Consider the following 22,686-nt stretch of genomic DNA (forward strand, 5'->3'; position numbering starts at 1 on the left):
TTTCAAGACTTTCAGGCCAATGATGAGCTAACCCAAGAATAAGCTGGAAACAAGTGAAGTAGGACACATGCTCAGTCCTTTAGAAACAAGCCCATTTAGGTAGGTATACTTAAAAATTGGTAGAGAAAAGAAATAGCACGCACATACAAGCAGAAAGAATGGGAATATCAGTTCTCAACCCTGGTACTCATCTGAGGTTTATTTTCCATCTTTGCACAAACAAATACACCAGCACAAAACCAAGGCATACAGATCTCCACATCAGTACAGGTCACCCTGCTGCAATGCACCATTAACAAAATTAAAACACTGTCAACTGAGTACCTCGGAAATCATAAATACAGTACTCAAAGAGTACCTCCTCGCTGTGACAAAAAATAGACTGATCAAGTTCCTGTAATTGGCATTCCACTTCAGGGAGTCTCTTTTTCCCTAAAGAGTCAATGACCTAAATGTATAGAAGCACAAGAACTTAACAGCAAACCATAGTATGTACACAGAGGCACAAATAATAAAACCAGACATACATTCTCCTAAAACAGAAGTCATCTTCCTTTGAAATTTTAAGGAATATTTAAGAAAAAACAGATGAAGATTAGACAACAGATCTAGCTTGAAAAACAACATTATTGGTATCAATTTTGTCTTGATCATTGTATTGTGACAAAATTTTCTTGTAATCATTGTATTATACTGTAAGTTGACAACTGCAGTCAACTGAACACAAAAACAGCCAAAACACAACAGATAGGGAAAAACGTCCTCAGCTCTGGCACCAAACACTTAGAGAAGGTTCGTCTACCTGGATATTTGCAGTGTATGCAATCCTTAATCTAGCATGCTATCATACAACAGAGAGATTTTCTGCCTCGTCTGGGTATTGTTTCTAAAACAGAAAGCACGCTTGGGTGCTCAGAATGCTACCAAATCAGAGGACATTCACTGGAAACAAAATTGAGGGATTTTACTGAAATATGTTCACAATAAGGAAGCAAAAGTAGGTGGCTTTCCACACCACAGCCTAAGTAAAATATATTGCTTTCATCTACCCTTACAGATGCCACCCAGTAATGGCCAGCTTTTGTCCTCCTGATGTGTCTTCAGGTTATCTTCTATCCCTGCTCCAGATGAAGTCAAAGATCAGTACCTAAGCGCTCTTAATCCTACTGCATTTTCTCATTGCGATCACAAAGGTGATCTTAAAATATTCTTCAAAATAGGACACACAACAAACATGTCCTATACTATAGCTGTAAACCATTTCAAAAAAGGAGGAGAAACCTGCCAACAAAATGGCAGGTTACTCAAATTCCTCCTATTACAATCACTGTAATTAAACTGTGCAGAACAGTATATTCCTGTCGTAAGATGCAATGGATGCAAAACAAGTATTGATCTATATTGTACAACTTAATTAAAACTTGTCCTGAAGATGCTACTAATAAATGTAATTAGATGGTGTGTTTGATGCCACAAAGTTCTTCATGACATGCTAATTAAGCAAAAAGCAGGAAAAGTGCTTTTATTCAAACATTAGATCATAAAAAGAACATGATAAAAATAAATATTGTATTATCCAACAATGACAATTTTTAAATTGCTGTTATTAACTTCAATTTCAAAATAATTTTCTTCATATGAAAGGATAATACAATCCATTCAACTCTAACTCAAGTCAGTGGGAATTTTTCTATCGGTGAATCAGCCAGCAGAGCTGAATACTAAATCTCCAGTTAGAAAAGAGGCATTTCCTCTCTTTTATCAATAGGATTCTAAACAGAGCAAAATAAATAGGAAGGGATGAGATGCACCTTTTGACAGGCACAGCGCAGTAACCTGAAATTCATGCCAGGAGAACAAAAGCCACCAGTGACATTAAGCTCTAGGCTGCTCTGGATAGAGAACCGAAAAGCTCCCCGCATGATGGGGCCTTCTCAATCACAGCGTGCCCCATTGGCTCCTGCACAGAATTGCCTTAACAGTATATCTTCTAAAATACTGCACTGTATTGATTTGCTGAGGAATGTATTCAGCTAGTAGTTACGCTAAATTGCCTGCAAAGACAGAAATGTTTTGCTTTCAGAATCCCAGAAATCCCTACATAAACAGAAATTACCACCACTCCACCTAGACACAAGGCTTCTGCATTTTCCCCATCAGCACCCACCCAGCCATCTCCAGGAAACGCATTATTTACTTGCACCACTGCCAGCTCCCAAACACGCCCTGGTCCTGCCTCAGAGCAGGCCAGAGCCTCATGGCCTTATCCCAGGGAGGCTCCCGCAAGGCCTTAGCCGCAGGAGCGCCTGCACAGGGTGACGGTGTCACCCACAGCTTCAGGACGTGACCTCCCCTCCTTCCCAAACCTGGCAGCAGTGTTATTTTTTTGCTGAAATTGCTTTTGTTAAGAAACTGCAGATTGCTGACACGGCTTTTAAGTAGATTGGCCAGGCTAGGAGAGAAACAGTGGGCAAATGGCAGGTAAAGTACATAGCTACGGAGTGTAAATTCTCTGCTAAGACAGTTTGTTCCCAAAGAGCTGGTGCCATCCTAATGAGACGCTTTCACCACTCATCATGTGAAGCTTTTCTGCACCTGAATAAAAATAGCCAAAAGTCCCTCTGGTTTGACCCACAGCAGGATTAAAAAAAAAAAAAAGCTCTCCTCAGGAGCAGCAGAAGCAGTTCCTCCCCATCAAACCTGTGACAACCAGCAGCATGCATTTGGCCACTGCTGTCTAATAACCAAATGCTCTGTTGACAGGAGGTGGTAATTCAGGAAAAATCTGCAACTATGTGCTTAAGGTTCACATCCTTCAGGAGGGTCAATGTCAGCTCCTGTACAGCTTGGGAGTCCTGGGCATAGCCTAGACCCATACTCAACAGCCCTTGGGATGCAGGAGAGCTCATCCCACTGAAGAAGTCTCTCCAGAAATTGCTAGCAACTCTGCTTACCCCATCACCTCAAAAAACTTCCAAAGGAGCAGAACTCATTTATTCCCACTTCCTTTCTCTTCAGCATCAGCTAGATGTGTCTCAACAAGCAAGAAACCTCAGAGCCAATAAGTACACACTTAGCACCTGTATCTTTGCCAGATAACTTGGAAAAGCCACATACATTGATTCAAAAATGTGTTTTGTTCATCTCCACCAGCAGTGCATCCATCCCACAAGCCCTAATTATTTCTAATGCTCAGTCAAGGGGAACACAAAACCGCACAGATCTATATCATCATTAACTTCCATGCCTTCAGGGTAGGATAAATGATGATTAAGTCTAAAGTCATACCACAGCCTTTTTTCCTTTTTTTTAATACAGAATAATAGCCGAGGGAATTTGCATGCACTCTTGTTCTCAGATAGACTGCTTACTACGGGTGAGCAATCAAGTTGGAACAAAACCAGAAGTGAACTAAACCTCTGCCCTGAACTCTAGCTGGTGAATTACCGCTGTCCTTTCACTCATGAATCTCTAATGGGAGATTGGATCTGACTTTTCATTCAGATGTCCTCATCATGTTCATCCAATAGGCGTTTAGCAGCTTCACCATGACTACGCCGGGATCGTGGCTGGAAGGAAGCATAACAAATGCCAAAGCTGATAGCATTCAATACTCACCTAAGCCAATGCACCTGCCCACACAGTAGAGCATCCCACCTGATGCAGCCACCTAGTACACAGTGCTGTGCAGCAGGATCAGATGGCACACTGAAAGCAGGGCAGGTCTATCATGATAGCACAAGGTCTGAAGCTGAAGCCACCAACTCATGACTTTAGTCACACCACCTAAGTGAGATAGTTTCTCCAGCTCTAGTCTGGAGCAGGGTCGGCTGAAGCAGTTTCAATTGCTCTGCTCCAGTTTCAAAAGGGGAAAGAAAGCAACCTGAAAAACAAAAATCTCCCACCAGCAGGATAAAACATTGAGGGCTTCTGAACTTGCCAGCCACATGTCCTCCTGACATTTTAGCATCCAAGAATCTACCAGAAGAACATTCATGGCTCACACAGGAATGGGAAAGACTTGACTCCTCTGGGCTGCAATAGTCTTTGAGCCTATTTCCCATTATTCCTTAGATACCATAGACACTTGAAAGTAGAAGATTTACCACATGGCACAGCCTAATGAAGTCACTAATGAGAAATCACTCTGGAACAAGCAAAATGGTCAGGATATCACGAACTGACAGTTTATACCATGAAGCTGTAAAGCCATATGAATCTGCTTTTATTATTTCACTGAAATACAACTAAAGCAGGAGAAAAAATACCCTCTTTGACCAAATCAATATCCCATCACAACGTGAGCAAGAGTGAAGAAACCTCCGCTTAAAGCCTGCATGAATATTTCAAAACATCACAATTTCATAAGTAGGATATTTTTTAAAGAAAAGCATTTGAAAGAAAGTGTTTTGTTTTAAAAAAACTGAAACAAAACACTGCTTTAATACATTTGTTACAAATTTCACAGGAATCTGAGCACTGTTTTTGGTAACCCACGTCTGAACTCCCATATGAAAAAAGGTGCAAATCCAGTAAGTGCTCCTACATCCTCAAGGCTGCTCCTGCAACTCCTGGCCTCCTCTGCACTGCACTCCACAGGACATAGCCATCCACAGAAAGGTCAGAGCTAAATCAAGGTAGCCCCAGCTCTGAACCAACACTCAGAGATTGTGGGAGCAACTCAATTTAAAATAGTCGTGAGAAACTTCTCATGGGAATACTCACACACTATAAATTAAACACGAGGTGAAATGCTCTGCTGGATGGGGGTCAAGGTGCGTGACAAGACGCGATGGCAGCATTTTGAATTGAACGTTCATCAGGAGGTCTCCTGAATAGCATCGCAAGCACTCCAACAAACCTTGCACCTCCACTCTCCTCCTCTCTCCCCCAGCCCAAGGCAGGGGGTAGAGCTGCCAAACTCATCACCATTAGCAAAGCTGGCTTCTCCTTACACTGCATACCTCCCTGTCCTTCCTCCTGGACACCTGGAGTTCACAGCACCACTAGGATACACTGACTGCAGAGGACTCTTCATCATCATGAGTCAAAGTTTTTCTGCTTCATAAATCTTTGCTTGCTTTATTGCAGTATTGTTGCCATTCGTTTTCCAACTGTTTTCCCTGCTCTGCCAAATATTTCCTCAAAAAGTATAAATCCAAGGCGCTCCAATGACTGGCAATCAAAAATAGTCCAAGAAAGCAAAAACAAATGAAAAAAATAAACTCCTGTAAGAAATCAAAGTCATCGGGGAGCAGATGTTTTGTATTAATTAGCTACACTGAATTTGGACAGAAACAAGCAGGAAAGAACCTAGAAACATTTCCATCAGTGGAAACCAGCTACAGCAGAATGCAAGCTGTAGCAGTACCTATTATTTATAGCCCACTGGAGGAAGAAAAAAAAATACACTACTTAATGAACTCACAAACTAATATTAACTGCAGATTTATATTTTATTATGTTGGCTTTGTCCTGCTCTTAGCTTTCTAATGATTCCCTTTTATAGCAAGTGCCAAAATGCTAGCATCTACATCATGGATTCGTAGCTTTTGAAGGGAGATGGACAATAGCAATCATAACAATGGCCAGAAAATATTACAGACATAATGCAAAAAAATACCAGATATTTGCTGTTTGAACATACTGTTTACAAGGGGTGCAATACTGCCCTTTGTCAAAGCTCTTTGGGTTAGCTGTGTTTTTTCCACAGGTGCAGCACTGGCCATAGCACTCAGGACTGGGACAGCTAGCTCACTTCTATTTTACTGGACCAATAGGAAAGAAAAAAACAAATAGGAAACCACAGGTTTTTCCCCTTACAAGGATTTGCGTTCGAGGCAAGAGGCAATCATTTGCACATTTATTAACTGGACATCAAAGTAACTTGACAAAGAAAAGAAAAAGAAAATTTAACAAAGAAACTTAATTTCCAGCATGGTTTACTATTTTTTTTTAAAATGGCAAACTTGTATTCCCACCAAAACCACTATTTAATTAAAAAAAAATTCAGAGTAAAGGAAGGAAGTCAGTAAAATGTTCCCTCACCCCACTCATAAGACTGACTGGAAACAATACCATACCAACACAACAGCATCTCTCCACAATGAGTCTGGTTGTGGCAAAAAATATTTAGGGAAACCCTCTGGGTTATTACCACCCTGCTATCAGCAACTGGAAAGAAGCTTCCACTGAGAAGGCAAAACAGCCAACAAGCATCACAGAGGCCTGAACAGAGCAAGAAAACACCAGTGCTGCCTGCAGACCCAGGGTCTCCAACCACTACCAAGGCCTCTGCAAGTGGCTGAAGCACAGAGCCAATTTCTTTGAGATGCTACTTAAATCAAGCACCTCATTAAACCCTAAAATCCCAACAGATTCCCAGTGCAATCAAACCACCTGCTGGTAGTGTTGAAATGAAATCTCACATTTTGCCCTAATTCACAACATTGCCAACTACAAGCAACTTGATCTCTGTTCTGAAAACAGGTTCTCAAAGACATCGGCATCAAATTTTGTTGTGCACATAACTAGATGCAACAAGAGAAAAGAAACTCACCAGACACATCCAGAGCTGTCAAGGCTGTCAGCTTTCACTACCAGTGGACTTGCAAGACCTCACTGTCCAGCACCAATAAAGCCTTCCTGTTGACAATAATGACTACTCTGCTGCCACTGAGTTCACTCAAGTAGAAAAAAAGGAACTGACATAATGCTTAGATAGCATTTGGGAGCAAAAAAATGTTTAAGATGATCTACTGGCTTTTCAGGGGTTGACAGCTTATCCCTTCTACTTCAGAAGGAAGAAAGTAGAAGTTCCTAGTGGGAAGAGCAGTTTGCCAACACATTTTAGGAAGATATTGTATATGAACATTAGGTGTATAATGGAATGATTGTATTTTGGAGAAACTAACATAAAGGTCAATATGAAGCTAATTTCACTGCTTTGACACTGAAACAGATACAAATTCACCCAGAAACATCATGAAATGCACATTATCAATTCTGAATAATTAACCTATTCCCAGAAGTTTCTCTGTCCCTTCAGAGAATTACAAAGTCCAAACTAGTTGCTCCAAATTCTTCCTTAGAGTAAATGACTCAAATCAGAGAAGCAAGGAGCGGATACATTTGCAAAACACTTCAAGTACTGCCTGCTATGCTGCAATGAAGAAGTTGGCACAGAAGCCTGCAATTTCAAGGTTCTGCTCTCTCTTCTACATGCTCTCTGGGTGACTTGGAGTAAATACCAAGGGATTTACATACCTGAATCCCAAATAGCACATCTGAAAATACCTGCTTGCAGGTAGCTTTTAATCTCCAGAAGGAAAACCATTTTCCCTCCACATGCACCCCACTTGGGAGCTTGGCAGGGGAAAGAAGAGGGACAGGAACTGCCCTGCCCCTCAGGCTGCCAGACCTTCTCACAGAAGTATTCCCCAACCTGCCATGACAGTACATGCTACATCACCTTCTCCAGGAGATCTCTTTCATCCAGCCAACTAATGGTCACCTGAGAAGCTCAAATTGGCCAAAGACTCCTTACATACCTCCTGCACAGCTCAAATACTGGGAGGGAGGGAAAAAAAGGTAGCATTTTCCACCACCATCGCATTCCAAGCAAGACTGTTGCAGTATGAGCTGAACACTCCCACTGCAATACTTCTGGCCCAAAGCATCTTACTGCTATTTGTAAGGAGAGGAAGGCTGTGCCCGTATACACAGCTCAGGGCAGCCTGCTTGCACCTCCTGAACCCAGAAGCCACATGCTGCAAGGCTGCAAGTGGCAGTGCTCCCATCCCCTCTCCATCAGCCTCCCCACAGAAGATAGGGATAATTGCTTTCTACCTCCAGGAGGATAAGCGCCTTAAACCTTCGGAGAGACTCAGATACTGCACTGACCAAAGCCAGAGCAAATACCAGAACTGAGACTGAAAGTGATAATAATAGGTCAAAAAGGCAACTAAAAGGGTAATAAATCCCTACGGAGACCTAAGCTACTGAGAGCCAGTGCTCAAGTCTGTCAATACAGCCAGCCACGAGAGCTGTTGGGGCACCAAACACTCAAAATCTGTCACCTCTACATCCAGCTAGAGAGCAGAGTGAGGGACAAGCACCATATGAACAGGGGACAATTCATCTCTCCATTCCCTTCGTCCCAAAAAATACACAGACATGTCAAATACAAAATGTGTTTTCAAAGAAAAAAGACTTCTGATTTAAAATACATAGCAATTTTACAGAACAGATTAAAGAAAATGACTTTAGTAAGGACTAAGTTATTTAAAAAATGGTTCATTCCAATACAACCATTAACACAGTATTTCTGTGCACTATTCTAACACTGTCTGAGTAAGGAAAAATACCTAGTGCAAGACCACACTGGTTGAAATCAGAACCCATAGCTCACTAACCCTTACAGTAGTGAAAAAGATACACTTGTGGCAGGAAATTTCAAATCTGTATTTAGATGTTTTACTATAAGCATATAGTTTTGGGGTTTTTTTTCTTTCTTTTTTTTTTTTTTTAACGTTTGTAATGGATAGCAGTCTGAGTTTCCACTGAAAAGCTGCATAAAATTTTCTTCCACAGAAGGAGAGCACTTGATAACAGAAATTCAGTACTCCTACGAAATGAACTCTGTGCATTTTTCTTTTTTACATCCCATTCTGCCCTTGCACCACGTACGGATTCATATATAACCCCTCAAGAGAAAGTGGTAATATTTTTAAATAATTATATTAAAAAATTGCTTTCTTCTTTTGGGGCTGTGTCTCCTTACTAAGGGATGTAGGACAATCCCTGGCAATTGCTGAAGTTCGTCTCTATTCAATAATATACATCCCTGTACACTTATAGGACTGCTGAAGACTTACTTTCAACTCCAAGTCAGAAATATTGGGGATCTACCAGCCCACTTCTATGTGAGACCCGAAACACAGCAGGATCCAGTACCATTGCTCAGCTGCTCTCCCTCAGGTTGAGAACTCTGCATGGTGGAAACAGGGATTTCTGCAGGAGTAACACAGAAATCCTCAGAACAATAAAACATAAACCCAGCCAGACTGCAGAACAAGGCATCATATAATAAACCATCCCAGCCTTCCAATTTCTGAAACATTTCATGAAATCCTGATCCCACCTTCCCTCCCATTGTTTGCTACAAAATGTTTATTTCTGTATTTACTACAAAGAATAAACATGTCTGTATTAGTGAGATTTGGTTTCCTTATTTCACAGCAACTGAAGAGCAGATAAGGAGATGGATGAGGAACATTCTGGTGAGGCCAAAACATGAGGTAACCACGGGAGAGGGAAGGGAGGAGGCAGCAGAAACTGCCAGATAAGCCCACTGACTGTTCCTGCTCCCCCATGGTACCTGTCAGTTTATCCACCTGTAAATTGATTTGCAAATAGCTGCTTTATGCTTCAAATTATGGTGTCAACATTTATGATGCTGTAAGCTGACGGCCTGTCAGCAGTTCTGTTTAAGATAGTTTGCCAGTTTTCCACTATTTATTACGATTTTTAAAATATACCTCAAAAGCAAACAAGTATTGTACTGTAGTCAATTTTACTTATTGCTTATTTCCTTTTTTTTTATTAAATAAAACATGTGTCATTAGGCAGCAATGCTTTTAGTCATATACTTGAAAGTGCTGCGTTTCAAATGCCGTTTTACTGTCAAAAGGATAGCAGTTTCCATTATAAAATCATGACTGAGTCATTCTAAACCTCTTGAAAAGCCATACATCACATCAGACAGATCCCAAAAAGACCATTAGACATGAGTTGTCCCTCCTCATTCCAGTAATTCCACCGCAGTAAATTTTAAAGTTAATGGGATTGCTCCTATAACTAAAATAAATGTACAGCACCAAGGCTATGCAGTGCTGTTACAGAAAGCATATAAGGAACTACTCCAATACACAAAAAGAATAAATTCCTCTCAGAACTCTGCTGAGCAGAGTGCAATATGTCCAGGATTGCCCACTGTGCATACACAACACATGCATGTGCTACCTGCACCTAGCACCTACACAACTGCAAAAAATGCAATAGCCGTGTGAATGCACAGCAGATGCAACTAAGTTAGTAAGAGTTATATAAGCAAAAATAAATAAATAAATAAAATTCTCATATATATTTTTACCCAAAGCATTAGAGTAATAGAAATAGACGGATAAAAAAACTGAGAGGATTTTCACACCTGCTTCTACAAAACGCATGAAAAACTCATTGAAAAAGGACTGCATTCAATGGTTAATGATAAACACTGTGATGTTATACCTAAATATTCATTTATCCAGTGCTCCACTACAGAAATTATATGTCAGTATGGAACAAAACACACTCAAGTCAACACACTTAGAACAGGTAGGCTCATTCCAGGCTCTGTCAGGAATAATCTGTAAATTACCACCTTCCGCTATTTTTGCCTCTACCAGACCCACCCCTTTAATTGCACTCACTTATTCATTTATTCAAATTAAAAATGATACATCAAGAGAAACTGAGCTTCAAAAATCCCCACGAGAATTCAGAGGAGGAGGATCAAATGCAGGAGTTTAGGACTAAAAGGCTGATCTTTAGCTTAAATCCCTAAAACCAATGCAACACATACCACAAAGTCATAGACACTTTGCCTTTCTCACCTTCTCTCTAAGCCAATGTCATTACTTGAAACTGTATTTCCTCTCATCAGCTTTAATATCACCCATTGTGATAGCACCTCCTCCTCAGTACTCACTTATGCAGACAAGCCCTTGAAGTGAAATACACTTCCTATTTAATGTCAATTATGCTTGCAAGTTGTTGAGTTACTTTGTTACAAGCACTCAGAAGATCTGCGGTACTCCATTATTTTAGGAATTTAGGAAATTCCTATTAATTTAGGAAGTGCCACGTGGCACTTTTTGAGGTCATCTTGGTGACGACCTGAAAACCAGTCCAAACCCCCAGGCTGCGTGTAACAAATCATGCTGAAGTTCGGGGGGACAGGAGGCGTGGGGTGCATGTCTCCAGACAATTCCTTTGTTCCTTCTATATTTCACATAAATAATTTATAAAAGCCACTTCTCAAGCCCTAGCACCAAGAACAGAATGATTTAAAACATGTATTTCTAAACTAAAGGAGGTGCAGGGAACCATTCGCTCATGGCAGGGCTGGTCCTGGGACAGGTTGCAAGTTGCTGCCAGCGGAAAAAAAAGAGACTCGGTCCACACAGCACATCTATTCAGGCTCACCCACGCTGTTGTTTCAAAATTGCAAGGCTACCCTAAATATATAATCCAAGTAATTACAGTATCAACAATGTTTCCCCCCCCTCCTGGGCTGAAGCAATGTGTTTCAGATTGCTATCACAATACCCAAACGTATTTTGTTTCTGCGGAAAGCGCTACGTTCATTCAAGCACAATGGTAACTTGAGGGCAGCAGCTCCCTACGCATTTTCATAGGCAGTGCATCTGAAAGCAGTAAGCTACTTGCGAAATACTGGCCTTTCCAAATTATATGCAATATTTTCTCAGTACTCTTTGGAATATTTTCATTGTGACAGGTTTCTGAATTTGTAAAAGCAGTCAAAGGGAGGAGGGAAACCTCTAATTCTAACGAATGAACTCTGTTAACAGCTAAACAATACCCGGAATGTGAAATAGTGTTGAGCCCTCATCCTTCACAGCACGTCTGGCTTTTAATACACAGTTTGAGAAAAAAGCAACAGAAATAAAAATTGGTTTTATTTCCCCTTTCAGAGGAAAACATGGCAGAAATTTAATTCAGTTTCCCCAGTGGATACTCTGTAATCTGTAGCTGGAAATACCTAATGGACATTTACAATACTTCCACAAAAAAATGTCAGGAGCTGCTGATACTCAGCTGTGCTTCCCAAAAGCTGTTTTCAGACTATGGATCCCAAACACAACTCATGCTTTTCTCCTTCCAAATTTTAGCATAGATTTTTAAAGCGCTTTCCCCAAAGTCTGCGTCTGCTAGAGGGTACGATAGGAACTCGGGCACAGGGAGTTGCTAACTGCACATATCTTGTCCTACAATGCCACTGTGTATTACAGTAAGCTTTTGAGAAACAAAAAACATGATGGAGTTTGTGAAAATAGCAATTATGTAGTTGCACAGAGGATGGCAAATGTTCATACATGTTACATACCGATATCACTAGTTGTTTTTTAACCATGCTGAGCAGAATGAGGGATAATAGCAAGACCCACGACAACCAATGCGAACAACTTCTGAAAACATTCTCGGCTTTGAGACAGACACCTCTGCCCCAGCAAAGGCAAGGCTTCCCACCAGATGGGCAGGACAGCCAACCCCAGGGGAGGGGCACTCTCTGCAGAGCCTTTAAGCAGCCAAATTCAACTTTTCAAACCCAAATCAATGTCGTATGTGAGCGCATATGGACCTCAGCAGGTGAGCCCTTCCCAGGAGCGGGGCTGCTCAGCAGCAGTCAGCTGACAGAGGCCAGAGCAGTGCGGAGGTGCAGGACAGGGCCCGCTACTGTCCCACCCAGGGAGAGCCAAAGCCATTTCCAGGAATGCCCAAAGCAATGCATTTCCTGGATCCTAAACACAGAACCAGCAAGGCTGGAAAAGACCTCTAAGATCCCCAGCCCATAGCACCATGCTCACTGACCACGTCCCCCAGTGCCACATCTCCACGGTTCTTGAACACCTCTGGGGACAGTGACTGCACCACCTCCCTGGGCAGCCTGTGCCACTGCATCACCACTCTGAGGTTTTTCCTAATATTTAACGTGAAATATCTTTGCACTCAAAAGAGCAGCGTTTTCCCCTCCCTCTGTACTTCTCGTTTGAGTCACGATTGACATTATTTGCACTCTGCCACAACAAATTACAGCTCACCGGTCACCTCGGGCCACATCTTTGACATTCTGGCGATGCTCTTCCCGCCGCCCGCCGCCCCCCCCACCCCCAATCTCTCCTCCCTCCAAAGGACTTTCGCAAATGCCTGCGAATCACAGTTACTGCGCATCACAAAAAAGCAGCCGGCATCCCCCTCCGGGATGCTCAACTGCCCCATGCACTGCTTTCCGACCACAGCCTGCCTAAGGATGCCAAAAAAAAAAAAAACAAAAAACAAAACAAAAAAAAAAACAATAAAAAAGGGGGAAAATAAAAAAGCATGGAAGTGCCCCGCTGGACACAGGAGAGCTGAACGTAAATTTACGGCTGTCGGCTTCCCGGGGATTTCAGACGCCCCGAAGCAACAGAGCTCGGCGATGCGGCGATGCGGGCTGAGCGCGGCTGCGTTCCGAGGCACGAAGTCGGCGCGCTGCGGTGAGCGGGAGCCCCGCGGGCACTGCGAGCTCCTCGCGCGCAGCCCGTGCACCTGTGCAAATGCCCGGCTGCACGCGCACCTGTGCGAGCCGCCCGCGCGCGGCAGAACGCGTTCGCTCGCTTCCCCCGTTCACCCCGGCAAAAACGTTACGGAATCGAATAAAACCGGCCCGACGTAGGGCTCTGCCCCGGCCGCCCCGTCCCCGCTCACCCTCGCTGCCCGGGCTGGCCAGCAGGCTCCGGAGCGCGGCGCACAGCAGCAGGCACGTCCAGCCGGGAGCCGGTCCCCCGGCACGGCCGCCACCGCCCCGCAGCCCCATCCCGCCGCCCCTCAGCGCATGGGTCGGGTCGGGACGGGGCGGGCAGGCAGCGCGCCGCGGCTCCGCTCCGCTCCCGTCCAGCCGCCGGCGCGACTGGGGAGCCGGGAGGCGGGGACGGGGGAGGCGGCCCCGTGCCGCCGCCGAGGAGACGCCCCTGACGGGGCGGACCCGCCGGTGCCGCCCCGTGCGGGAACGGAGCTCTCCGCGACGCGGGGCGCCTCGGCTGCTGGCCCCAAAATGGCGGTCCCTTGGGGTGGCTGCGGGTTCCTGAGGGGCAGCCCCGCGTTTCCTCTCAGCCTCGCGCCGTGCGAGTGCCCTCAGCCACGGTTTCACGCTTCCCTCATCTCACGGAGTCAAGATTTCACAGCAAACCTCAGAGAAAGAGTGGTTAACATCCACAAAAACAAAAATACCACAAGAACATCGCAAGCTGGTGTACAACTAGGTACATTTCTGGCAGGTGGAATACCGTTGTTCAGGTATGCTCCACCCTTCTGCGGGCAGGGTGCAGCTTTGAATGCTTTGGTGAAAGTTCTCTGACTTTTGGTCAAGACAGGGCCCTAATTGGCGCTCCTTCCTGAAGAAAAAAAAAAAAAAAAAACAACCACCAACACAATACACAACCCCAAAACATACCAAAACTTATTTGTTGGAGGTTTCTTCACCTGAAGCCCTGGAGGAGACTGACTCCAGATAACTAAATAACAACAAAGCTGAGCCACAGAGGTGCACCAGCAGTAGAGGTGAAGGACAACCTTGTGGTGCCTCCTCCATGTTGCTGCTCTGTGGGGAGGCCTTTCAGCCTCCTCAGCTCCGGATGAGGCTGACAGCCACATTGTGGGATTGTCTAAATCATAACACTGTAAAAGGCCACACTGACCCTATCAATTTTATCTTGCATTTCCCCAGTGGCAAGATTTTGGCCTGTTTGTTCATGCTAGAAAGACAGTACTGAAGACTGAGTACTGCAAATGCATTAAAAGCAAGGCTCTCTCCACAGGGCAAGTTTCAGGTTCAGGGCTTCAAGCAAACTGCAAGTTACATCACAAAGTCCCAGTGTTAAGAGGAGACCCAGATGCCCAGTTTTCTATGCATTCAGTCTTTAACCAGGAAGTTCTGATTACACAGAGCTCTCTACAGTGGCATCACTCACTGTTTACTCATGCAGCAGCTAGACGATGTGTATCTCTGCACCCTTGTATCATATATGAACCATTTGGACTATCACCAAAACATATATGTAATCCTGGCCTGTATCATTTTCAGAAGCATTTGTTCCTGATGCAAGAGGATGCCGTACCTCACGAGCAATCCAACATTTTTACTGCCACCAGGAGGACAAGGAAGGGGCTTTGCTTTACAGCATGAAGTACATAACTGAAGTCATGACTAAATGAAAGGAACAGCACGCATCTGTTTATGGCAATGGGTCAGATCTTCACTACTCAGATTGCCTACTCATCTGTAGCTCAAAAGGAGCTAAGGTATGCCATCAGAACCATCCCCGTCATATAGCTGCTTGAACAGATAAATTGTTGTGACTGAGAACATCAGACCACAGCCCTGCATCAGATTTAATGTGGGAATAGCCTCATGTAGTATATTCATGCCAGTGCTTTTCCACTAAGCACCATAGGTTTTGCCCCCCAGAAATCAAGGCAAAGAACAACAATGATCTCAGAAACAGCACCTTGCTGGCATATTGAAAGGGATAGCATGACAAAGAACAAAAAAAAAGCCAAGATCCATGGGAGCTTCTGCCAGCTGAGGGGCAAGACTTGTCTCTTATCACAGTCTCATGTCAAAAACTTGTTTGCTCCCCATTTTCAGCTGCTATTTGACAGTCATTAACTACTGTTTGAACTGGCAGGCTTGTAATTTAGGGGCATTTCAGATGATATGTTAGCGACATCTTAATTTTCTGGGAAACACTGAGATGAGTTTCATGTGATTCATAACCTATTAAAGAGCATCCACCATGCTCCAGGTTGCATCACAGCTGCTTTTTTCCCCCCTCTGGGAGGAAACCAGCTCTAATTCCAAGAAATTTGGTTTGTTCTCTATCCTTCCCGTGGCACAGGAACAGCATCCCAACCTCATTACCCAAGTTGTCATCGAGTCCTGTTAAAAAAAATAAATAAATTCAGCATTATAAAATGATTGTCTCAGCCCCTCTGCAACTTTGTGCACTTATGGATTCTGTTTAGCTTCCTGCAACTCCTGGTTTTGCCACCCATCTTTTTTGTTATCTGCAGCAGGCAATCCTCTCCTGCCTTTTGCCTCTTCAGTGCATGCAGTCAGCCCTTCAAGAGAAGACAGAAAAATTAGCACAGTGCTGCAGCACTCCTGGTAGGCTTCTGTCAACAGCAAAGGCATCCTACACTGAACACATACCCCATCTTCCTAGCTCAGCCACAGCAGCCAAGCAGAGAGAGGACAAAACGCTGCACATCTCTTGTTCAGAAACATCTCCCTCAGCAGCTCCTGAGCAGTAGGAAGTTGTCCAGTGTTCACCAGCACTCATGCATCAGAAAAGGTGAGTAACCAAAAAGAAGCTGGATATTCTTGTGGGATGCCTTCCCATCTCCTACCAAAGAGTACATCATAGATTCAAATAGAATTATTATTAAAAAAATCACAAGCTAGGGGGTCTCAAACTATTCAGCTATCTCAGGCTCGTGCCATTTGTCCCCATACTATATTCGGCAATGTGTTCAAGTTATTCTTTTTGCATCTCATTAATTCCTTTCTGCCCCTGACATTTAAGCCTTTTCACTTCTGCAAACGGTGTACCCTCTTAATCATTGCTTAGCTAAGGTCTTGTATTTCATCCTTTAAATTTTTCTCATGAGTCATTTCTAGTGTTAGTAATACTGTTATACTCCAAACCCCCTCCAGTTTTCCCAACATCTCATAATAGTTTGCCCAGAAGTGCAATCATACTAAAGCCATAATAAGCAACTAGCTCTAGAATGCTTTTGCGTATGGTATCAGAAAATGACAGCTTTGCCCCACATACCTTGCCATGTCATATCTAATTTGCTGTCAGCTATTACACATAATATAAACTATTTTTTGAACCAGACACCTTTTGAGTTAGTGCATTTCTGATTATTTCCCATAGATATGCAAAAGCTCAGTTTTACAAGTTCAATTTCATTTATCTACTACATATGTAATTTCTTGTGTGTCATTTCTGTGCTCTGACCATCTTCTGATTCTGCATTACCATTTCATTGGTATACTGTTTATCCTATAGTAAAGGGAGCACACTGAAACAATAGAAGAGTTTATCCTTCAGATTATTTCAGGAACCCAAAGCTGCCAACTAATACACTCCCTGTATCCTTATCTTTGCTAAAGTGTAGGGGGATCATATTTAGTGCATCTCCGTATTCAGTAGGGCCACTGTGTGAGAAAAGGTTCAATTTCATACTATAAATGTAAACAGTCCCACTGAAGCCATGTCTTCATTACGTTAATGGAATAGAAGCCCTACTGTAATACAACAAATTGTTTAATTAGTTAGGCATATAAACATTTCCATTTTCCTTTGAAAGGTCTTTTTTTCCCCCAGATGAGCCAGAGAAGATGACACCTTTAAGGAATACCCTCACAAAACTTACTAATTACTGTGTTCCCCCCCCCCCCCCAAAAAAAAAGCCCCTTGAAATAGAAGGTCTGCCTTCTATTCAGAAAAACAAATGCATATTAAAAGCAAAAGGAGTCTGGGAGCAGTAAGCAGCTTTGCACAGCAGATAGATGCATTTTGATCTGTAATACGACTGCAAGTACAGTTTTATCACAAAATGGCTGTGTTCAAGAAACTCCACAGCAGCCTGTGTAGGAATGCAGAAAGCAGTAGCTAGCCCCAGCAGACAATAGAAAGATCAGTACCAGGGATCAGCAGGGACAGGAATGTTGGACAAGTGCAGGTGGGCCACCCCTTGGCCAAATGAGGTATCTCAGTGATTGTGCCCCTCAGGCACTGCTGAAATCTTCATATTTCAGCACAGAGAAAGGTGTTAACCAACAAACCAGTATTTGCATGAAGAAAAATGAGAAAGTGGTAAATAAAGCACCGCCTGCACAAGTTCAAAACCCCAACGTTTCTGTGGTTCCAGCACCAATTTTTCTTCCAACCTCCCTCTCACACCCCTCCCCCCCCAAAAAAAAATCAACCACAGGAGCTACTGGAAACTGAGCACTTAAAATCTGTTCATTTACAGGCTGAAATTAGATCCAAAGCTGTGAAAATCCATGGGAAAAGTATGTGAATATTGGTTTCAGACAGAACAGGCTTACAGAAAGCCTGACATTTCAGCCTGGCATTTTATTTTGGAGTGCTTCATCACCAGCCTTTGGTCCTGGTAAAATGCCCTCAACCTGGTAGCACTCTTGTTTGCAAATGCTGTGTCACTGCTCCTTTCTATCACTTCACTGTAGTGACCCCATGGAGCCAGATCCTATGTGTAAAATCATACTGTCCATCTGTGAGCAAAGGCCCAGAGGGCTCAACATGCATCATCACATGTACTAATCTCACTTATACTGATCAGCAAAATGATCTAAGTTGCACTCCTGAGCACCAAGCATAACAGAAGATACAGCTGTTAGTGCTTGCAGCCCACTCACTACTTACCAAGTATTTAGGTGTTTCTTTGCATCACACCAGGAGAGCATTAAAGGGAACAAATGAAATAGCTTTGAAGAGATTTATGAAGATACTCTAATGTAGAGAGTGGAGCACAGGAGAAAGTGCAAAGGCTAATTTGATTACATTGTTAGACCTGTATAAATTTAATAACAGACTCACTTCCACATTTCTCATCATAAGCTATTCGCATTCACTAACAGCAATAGCTCAGCACCTCACGTTCTTGAATCCATCTTCCCAACCTACCCCTGTTAGGGAGAGCAGTGTTACCACTCCTGTACAGGCAGATAGAAGCAGAAGAGATGTTAAAGATGCAGATAAAGATTGCTGAATTGATTATGGCTCTTCTAGATCAAGGACAACGTCCTTACAATATTAATGAAACGATCTTTTCCTTATATCAGTAAGAATCAGCAGATCTGAAGAGGAACTGGCTTATCTCCTTGAGACACTCGGTCAGGAGCTTTAGTAGTCACAGCACAAACTTGGGCTAGTGACTTGGATACATTTGCAGGCACCAGAGTGCTTTGTGAAAACCTAGCCCTTGAATAACTTACTCAAGGTCATACAGAAGGTGTTTGACAGACCTGAACTGAGCTCAAAAGCCATTAAAGCATCCATTTGCTCTTCATTCTCACTTCTCCTTTTCCAGCGTGTCATTTTGGATCAGGATCTATGCTAGCAGGTATGGACATTACTATAGTTCAAGGGTTCACATTCAGCACTTCACTCATTAAATGCACATTCGTTCAAGGTACAAACACAATAATGGATATAATGATGAAAATCACTGTATTAATGTATCATTTAATAGTGAAGTACATTAATCTCCTGCATACAGTGCTGTCCAGAACTCTGTTTCTTCCTTAACTGTGTTTCATAAGGTCAGTGCCACCTTCTTTAATCTCTAAGGGTAATCTGGATGGCTACTCTGAATTTCTTTGATCATGTGCAGACCAGTTTTGTTAACTCAAGCTACTGCCCTGTATTCCACACTAAGGCCAACTGCATCTATCCTTTGATCATTTGAGGAAAGCAAATTCATTTCATCATGCATCACTCCTCCAAGCAGAGCTGTTTGATACTTACTTCTCTATTTCAACCTACCCCTAATGATTTCTCAAATAAATCACATCATTGTCAGTCACTTCGTATCTCAAATATTTGCAAATGCTCAGCAATTTCAGCTGCCAACACATTCATTTAAGTTCTTATGAGATGGCATCTGGATCACAGCTATAGTCTTTGAGTCCCTTCCATCAGCTAATTGCAACTGTTTTTAAAATGCAGGAACATATTTATTTCCTCTCCTTTCTATGCAGTGTTCAAGTTGGGCCATTAAGTAAGCCTTGTGTTCCAGACTCAAATATTTTGCTTGCAAAACTCTAGCGTCTCCTCATGGAGAAATGCTTCAGCAAGCGTAAATATATATAATTTACATGTGCATTTTTTAATAGTTTTAGATAACAGAGGGACAAGGTGGGATTGGGACCAGTTTTCTGTGACAAACTATGTCAAGGAATTCTGGCAGAAATGCTGACGTACAATGCATGTGTATACATTGTCATTCAGCTTCAGGAATGAAAAAGGGAAGAAACAATCCGAAAGCTGTAAGCAAAATATATCACTAAACAGCTTATTTATGTTAGATTTTGGGGGGGAAAAAAAGGCAAAAAGCCCTGAGCAGCAGCCTTTTATACACAGCTTCCCAACTTGAGGGTCCAGCTTCCATAAAGAGGTAACTCTTCCAGCCAGCATTCTGTTTACAGCCAGAAAAAGCTTCTTCGTTAATGAAGTTGCTAAACAGAATCAGTCTCAGTACTGACCCTCCAGGAACACCTCAACAAAGCTTTGTGCCACTGATCCCTGCCTTCAGGGCCTGGCCATTCAGCCAGCTTTTAATCCACCTCACTGTCAAACCACACAGCCCATACTTTTAGCAGCTTCTCAGGAAGATCTAATGGGAATGAGTACCAAAAGTCTCACTGAAATCTGAGTAGACAACATCCACTGCTCTCCTCTTATCTACCCAGCCAGTCATTTCATCATAAGTTTATCAGGTTGGTCAAGCACAATTTCCCCTTGGTGAATCCATACTGACTACTCCTGATGTCCTTCATGTGCCTGGAAGCATTCCCAGGATTAACAGCTCAATCACCTTTCCAGGGATTAAGATGAAGGTAACCAGCCTGTAGTTCCCCAGGTTCCCATCTTGTAGATACTATTGACAGAGTAACATACGCTTCCCTCCAGTTCTTGGGCATTGCTGATCACCATCATCATTCAAAGATGGAGCAGCCTCAGCAATCATGGATGCATTCTATCAGGGCCTATGGACTTATAAGCAAGTTCAGTTTTCTTAAGTACTGCCTGACCTGATCCTCTTGTACCAAGAGTACTTCCTCCTTGCTCTACACTTTCACTTAGTCTCTAAGGCCTGGGATTCCCCAAAGCCCATTCTTACTAATAAGGAGCGAGGCCAAGGAGCCATTCAGTACCTCAGCCTTCCCTCTGTCCTGTGCCACCAAATCCCCTGACTCATTCAGCTGCAGGTCCACATTTTCCTCTGGTCTTCCTCTTGTCACCCATTTCCTTCAGAAAATCCTTCTTTTCATCTTTGACATCCCTTGCAAGATCCAGTTCCATTTGGACTTTAGCTTCCTAACCTCAACCCTGAGTCAGTTTCTCTGCATTTCTTCCCATTCTCTCTGAAGTATTACCCAGCATACCGGACAGTACTGCAGTATAAACACCATCTGCATCATGAGATGGCTATAAATAAGAATTGGCTTCTCATTACAAATTATTTCTCCCTTTATTGCTTCTGCTCCTCATTCTCTCAACTTCATTCCCCTTTCTGTCTCTTCTGAGATCATCTGGGCTTTGGCACCTTTGCTTAATCCCCACTCAATTCATCCTCTTGTATATTGTGTCTTTCCACATGCAAACTCCCGGACACTTCTGGCCTGTTTTCTGCCTTTAATTCTGCTCACAGCTAAACAGAAGAGTAGGTGATTACAATTCCATTCAATCAAGAGGTGAAAGAGATGGGGACACATGCAGAGAAAGTAGAAAAAGGAGTGGCAATCAGATTACAGCTGTAGCCTAGAGCAGAATATTTCATAACGTGAACTTGTAATGGGTCTCAGTTCTAGGGCACAAAATAGACATTTTACCCAGAGCACAATAGTCACCCAAAGACATTAACTTCAGGGAATACTGAGCCTGTTATAAACATTTAAACTTTAATAAAACCATTACATATGCACTGATTGCATAGCTCCTTTATACAGTGAAACTACATACAGCAGCAAATAATGAAATGAGCAGGCTGAACAGAAGTCATTATCAAGCCATTTACACAAAGTTTTACTGAATGCTCATCCTTACCACAGCTTCTGGTCAATGTATTATCACAGTTGAATAACTAGTCACCAAACAGTAACTATCTCAAAATGTACCCCATCTTATCTATGCATCATATGATGATTATAAGTGTAGTTAAATCAAACAGTCTTCACACATTCCCACTTCATATTCACAGTACTCAAGCCCCTTAAATATTAAAAAACACTTTTGTAGGGCTACGCTGTTTCTGCACCACTGCAACACAAATAAGCAACTTCACTTATCCTATTTAAAGCAACAAACATGACTCTTCCCCACATAGTAATAAAAGACTTAAATGCATTTACAAGGGAGGGAAGAATCAGATCAGGAGGAGATACAAATCTACGTCTGTCTCGCTGGCAATCACCTAGCCAGCTGATCAGGAATTAACATTTGTTCTTCCTCCCCCAAATAAGATGCAATTATTCCAAAGCAAGTTCTGTGTTTCAAGGGAAGCATAGAATTCACAATCCCTTCTCTCTGAAGAAGGACCCTGAGCAAAAAGGGATCAGAAATAAGATGAGCAGAGCTCATCTCAGAGATGCAGATCAGTGCCCACAAGATACATAGTATTATCACCTGGGCAGGAAAGCTATCTGCACCAAGGGTAAGCATTTCAGGAAGTACTGTGATCATCACCCAGAGTATGCTTTGTTGGTGGTAGATATTGTGAAGCCATTTCCTCCACACCAAGCTCTTTATTTCACTTACAAGAAAGTTGGGCCTATTAACACATTCTTCACAGTTACCACTCCTGGCTCTGGACACCTGCAAATCAGATGGCTTCTCTGGGTCTGAGTTAGCCCCTGAGCTGGAAGATGGGAACATGTTCACCACCATGGAGAAGAGGCTGCTGCCAGTCTGCCCACTCCTCTGGGAAAACAGAATATGCTTAATTTTTATACTAGCCACTTTCTCAGTATTTTACCTCCCACTGGAGGCAGAAAAATGCACTGAGTAGGAAGAAAGTCCTGATTTTCACAGGAGAGCTGCACCGGCC

General features: G+C 42.9%; 1 protein-coding gene across 13 annotated transcripts in view; it reads right to left on the reverse strand.

The window, feature by feature from the left end:
- EPHA5 (EPH receptor A5) overlaps nt 1-13,728 on the reverse strand; it is a 198,147-nt gene extending 184,419 nt beyond the window's left edge. For all 13 annotated transcript variants that reach the window (XM_021394777.1, XM_021394779.1, XM_021394778.1 and 10 more), the window contains exon 1: nt 13,531-13,728. In XM_021394777.1, coding sequence (XP_021250452.1) covers nt 13,531-13,639 — 109 coding nt within the window. In that variant the 5' untranslated portion in view covers nt 13,640-13,728. The remainder of the gene's footprint in view (nt 1-13,530) is intronic.

Source organism: Numida meleagris, chromosome 4, assembly GCF_002078875.1.
Source record: "Numida meleagris isolate 19003 breed g44 Domestic line chromosome 4, NumMel1.0, whole genome shotgun sequence".
NCBI lineage: Eukaryota > Metazoa > Chordata > Aves > Galliformes > Numididae > Numida > Numida meleagris.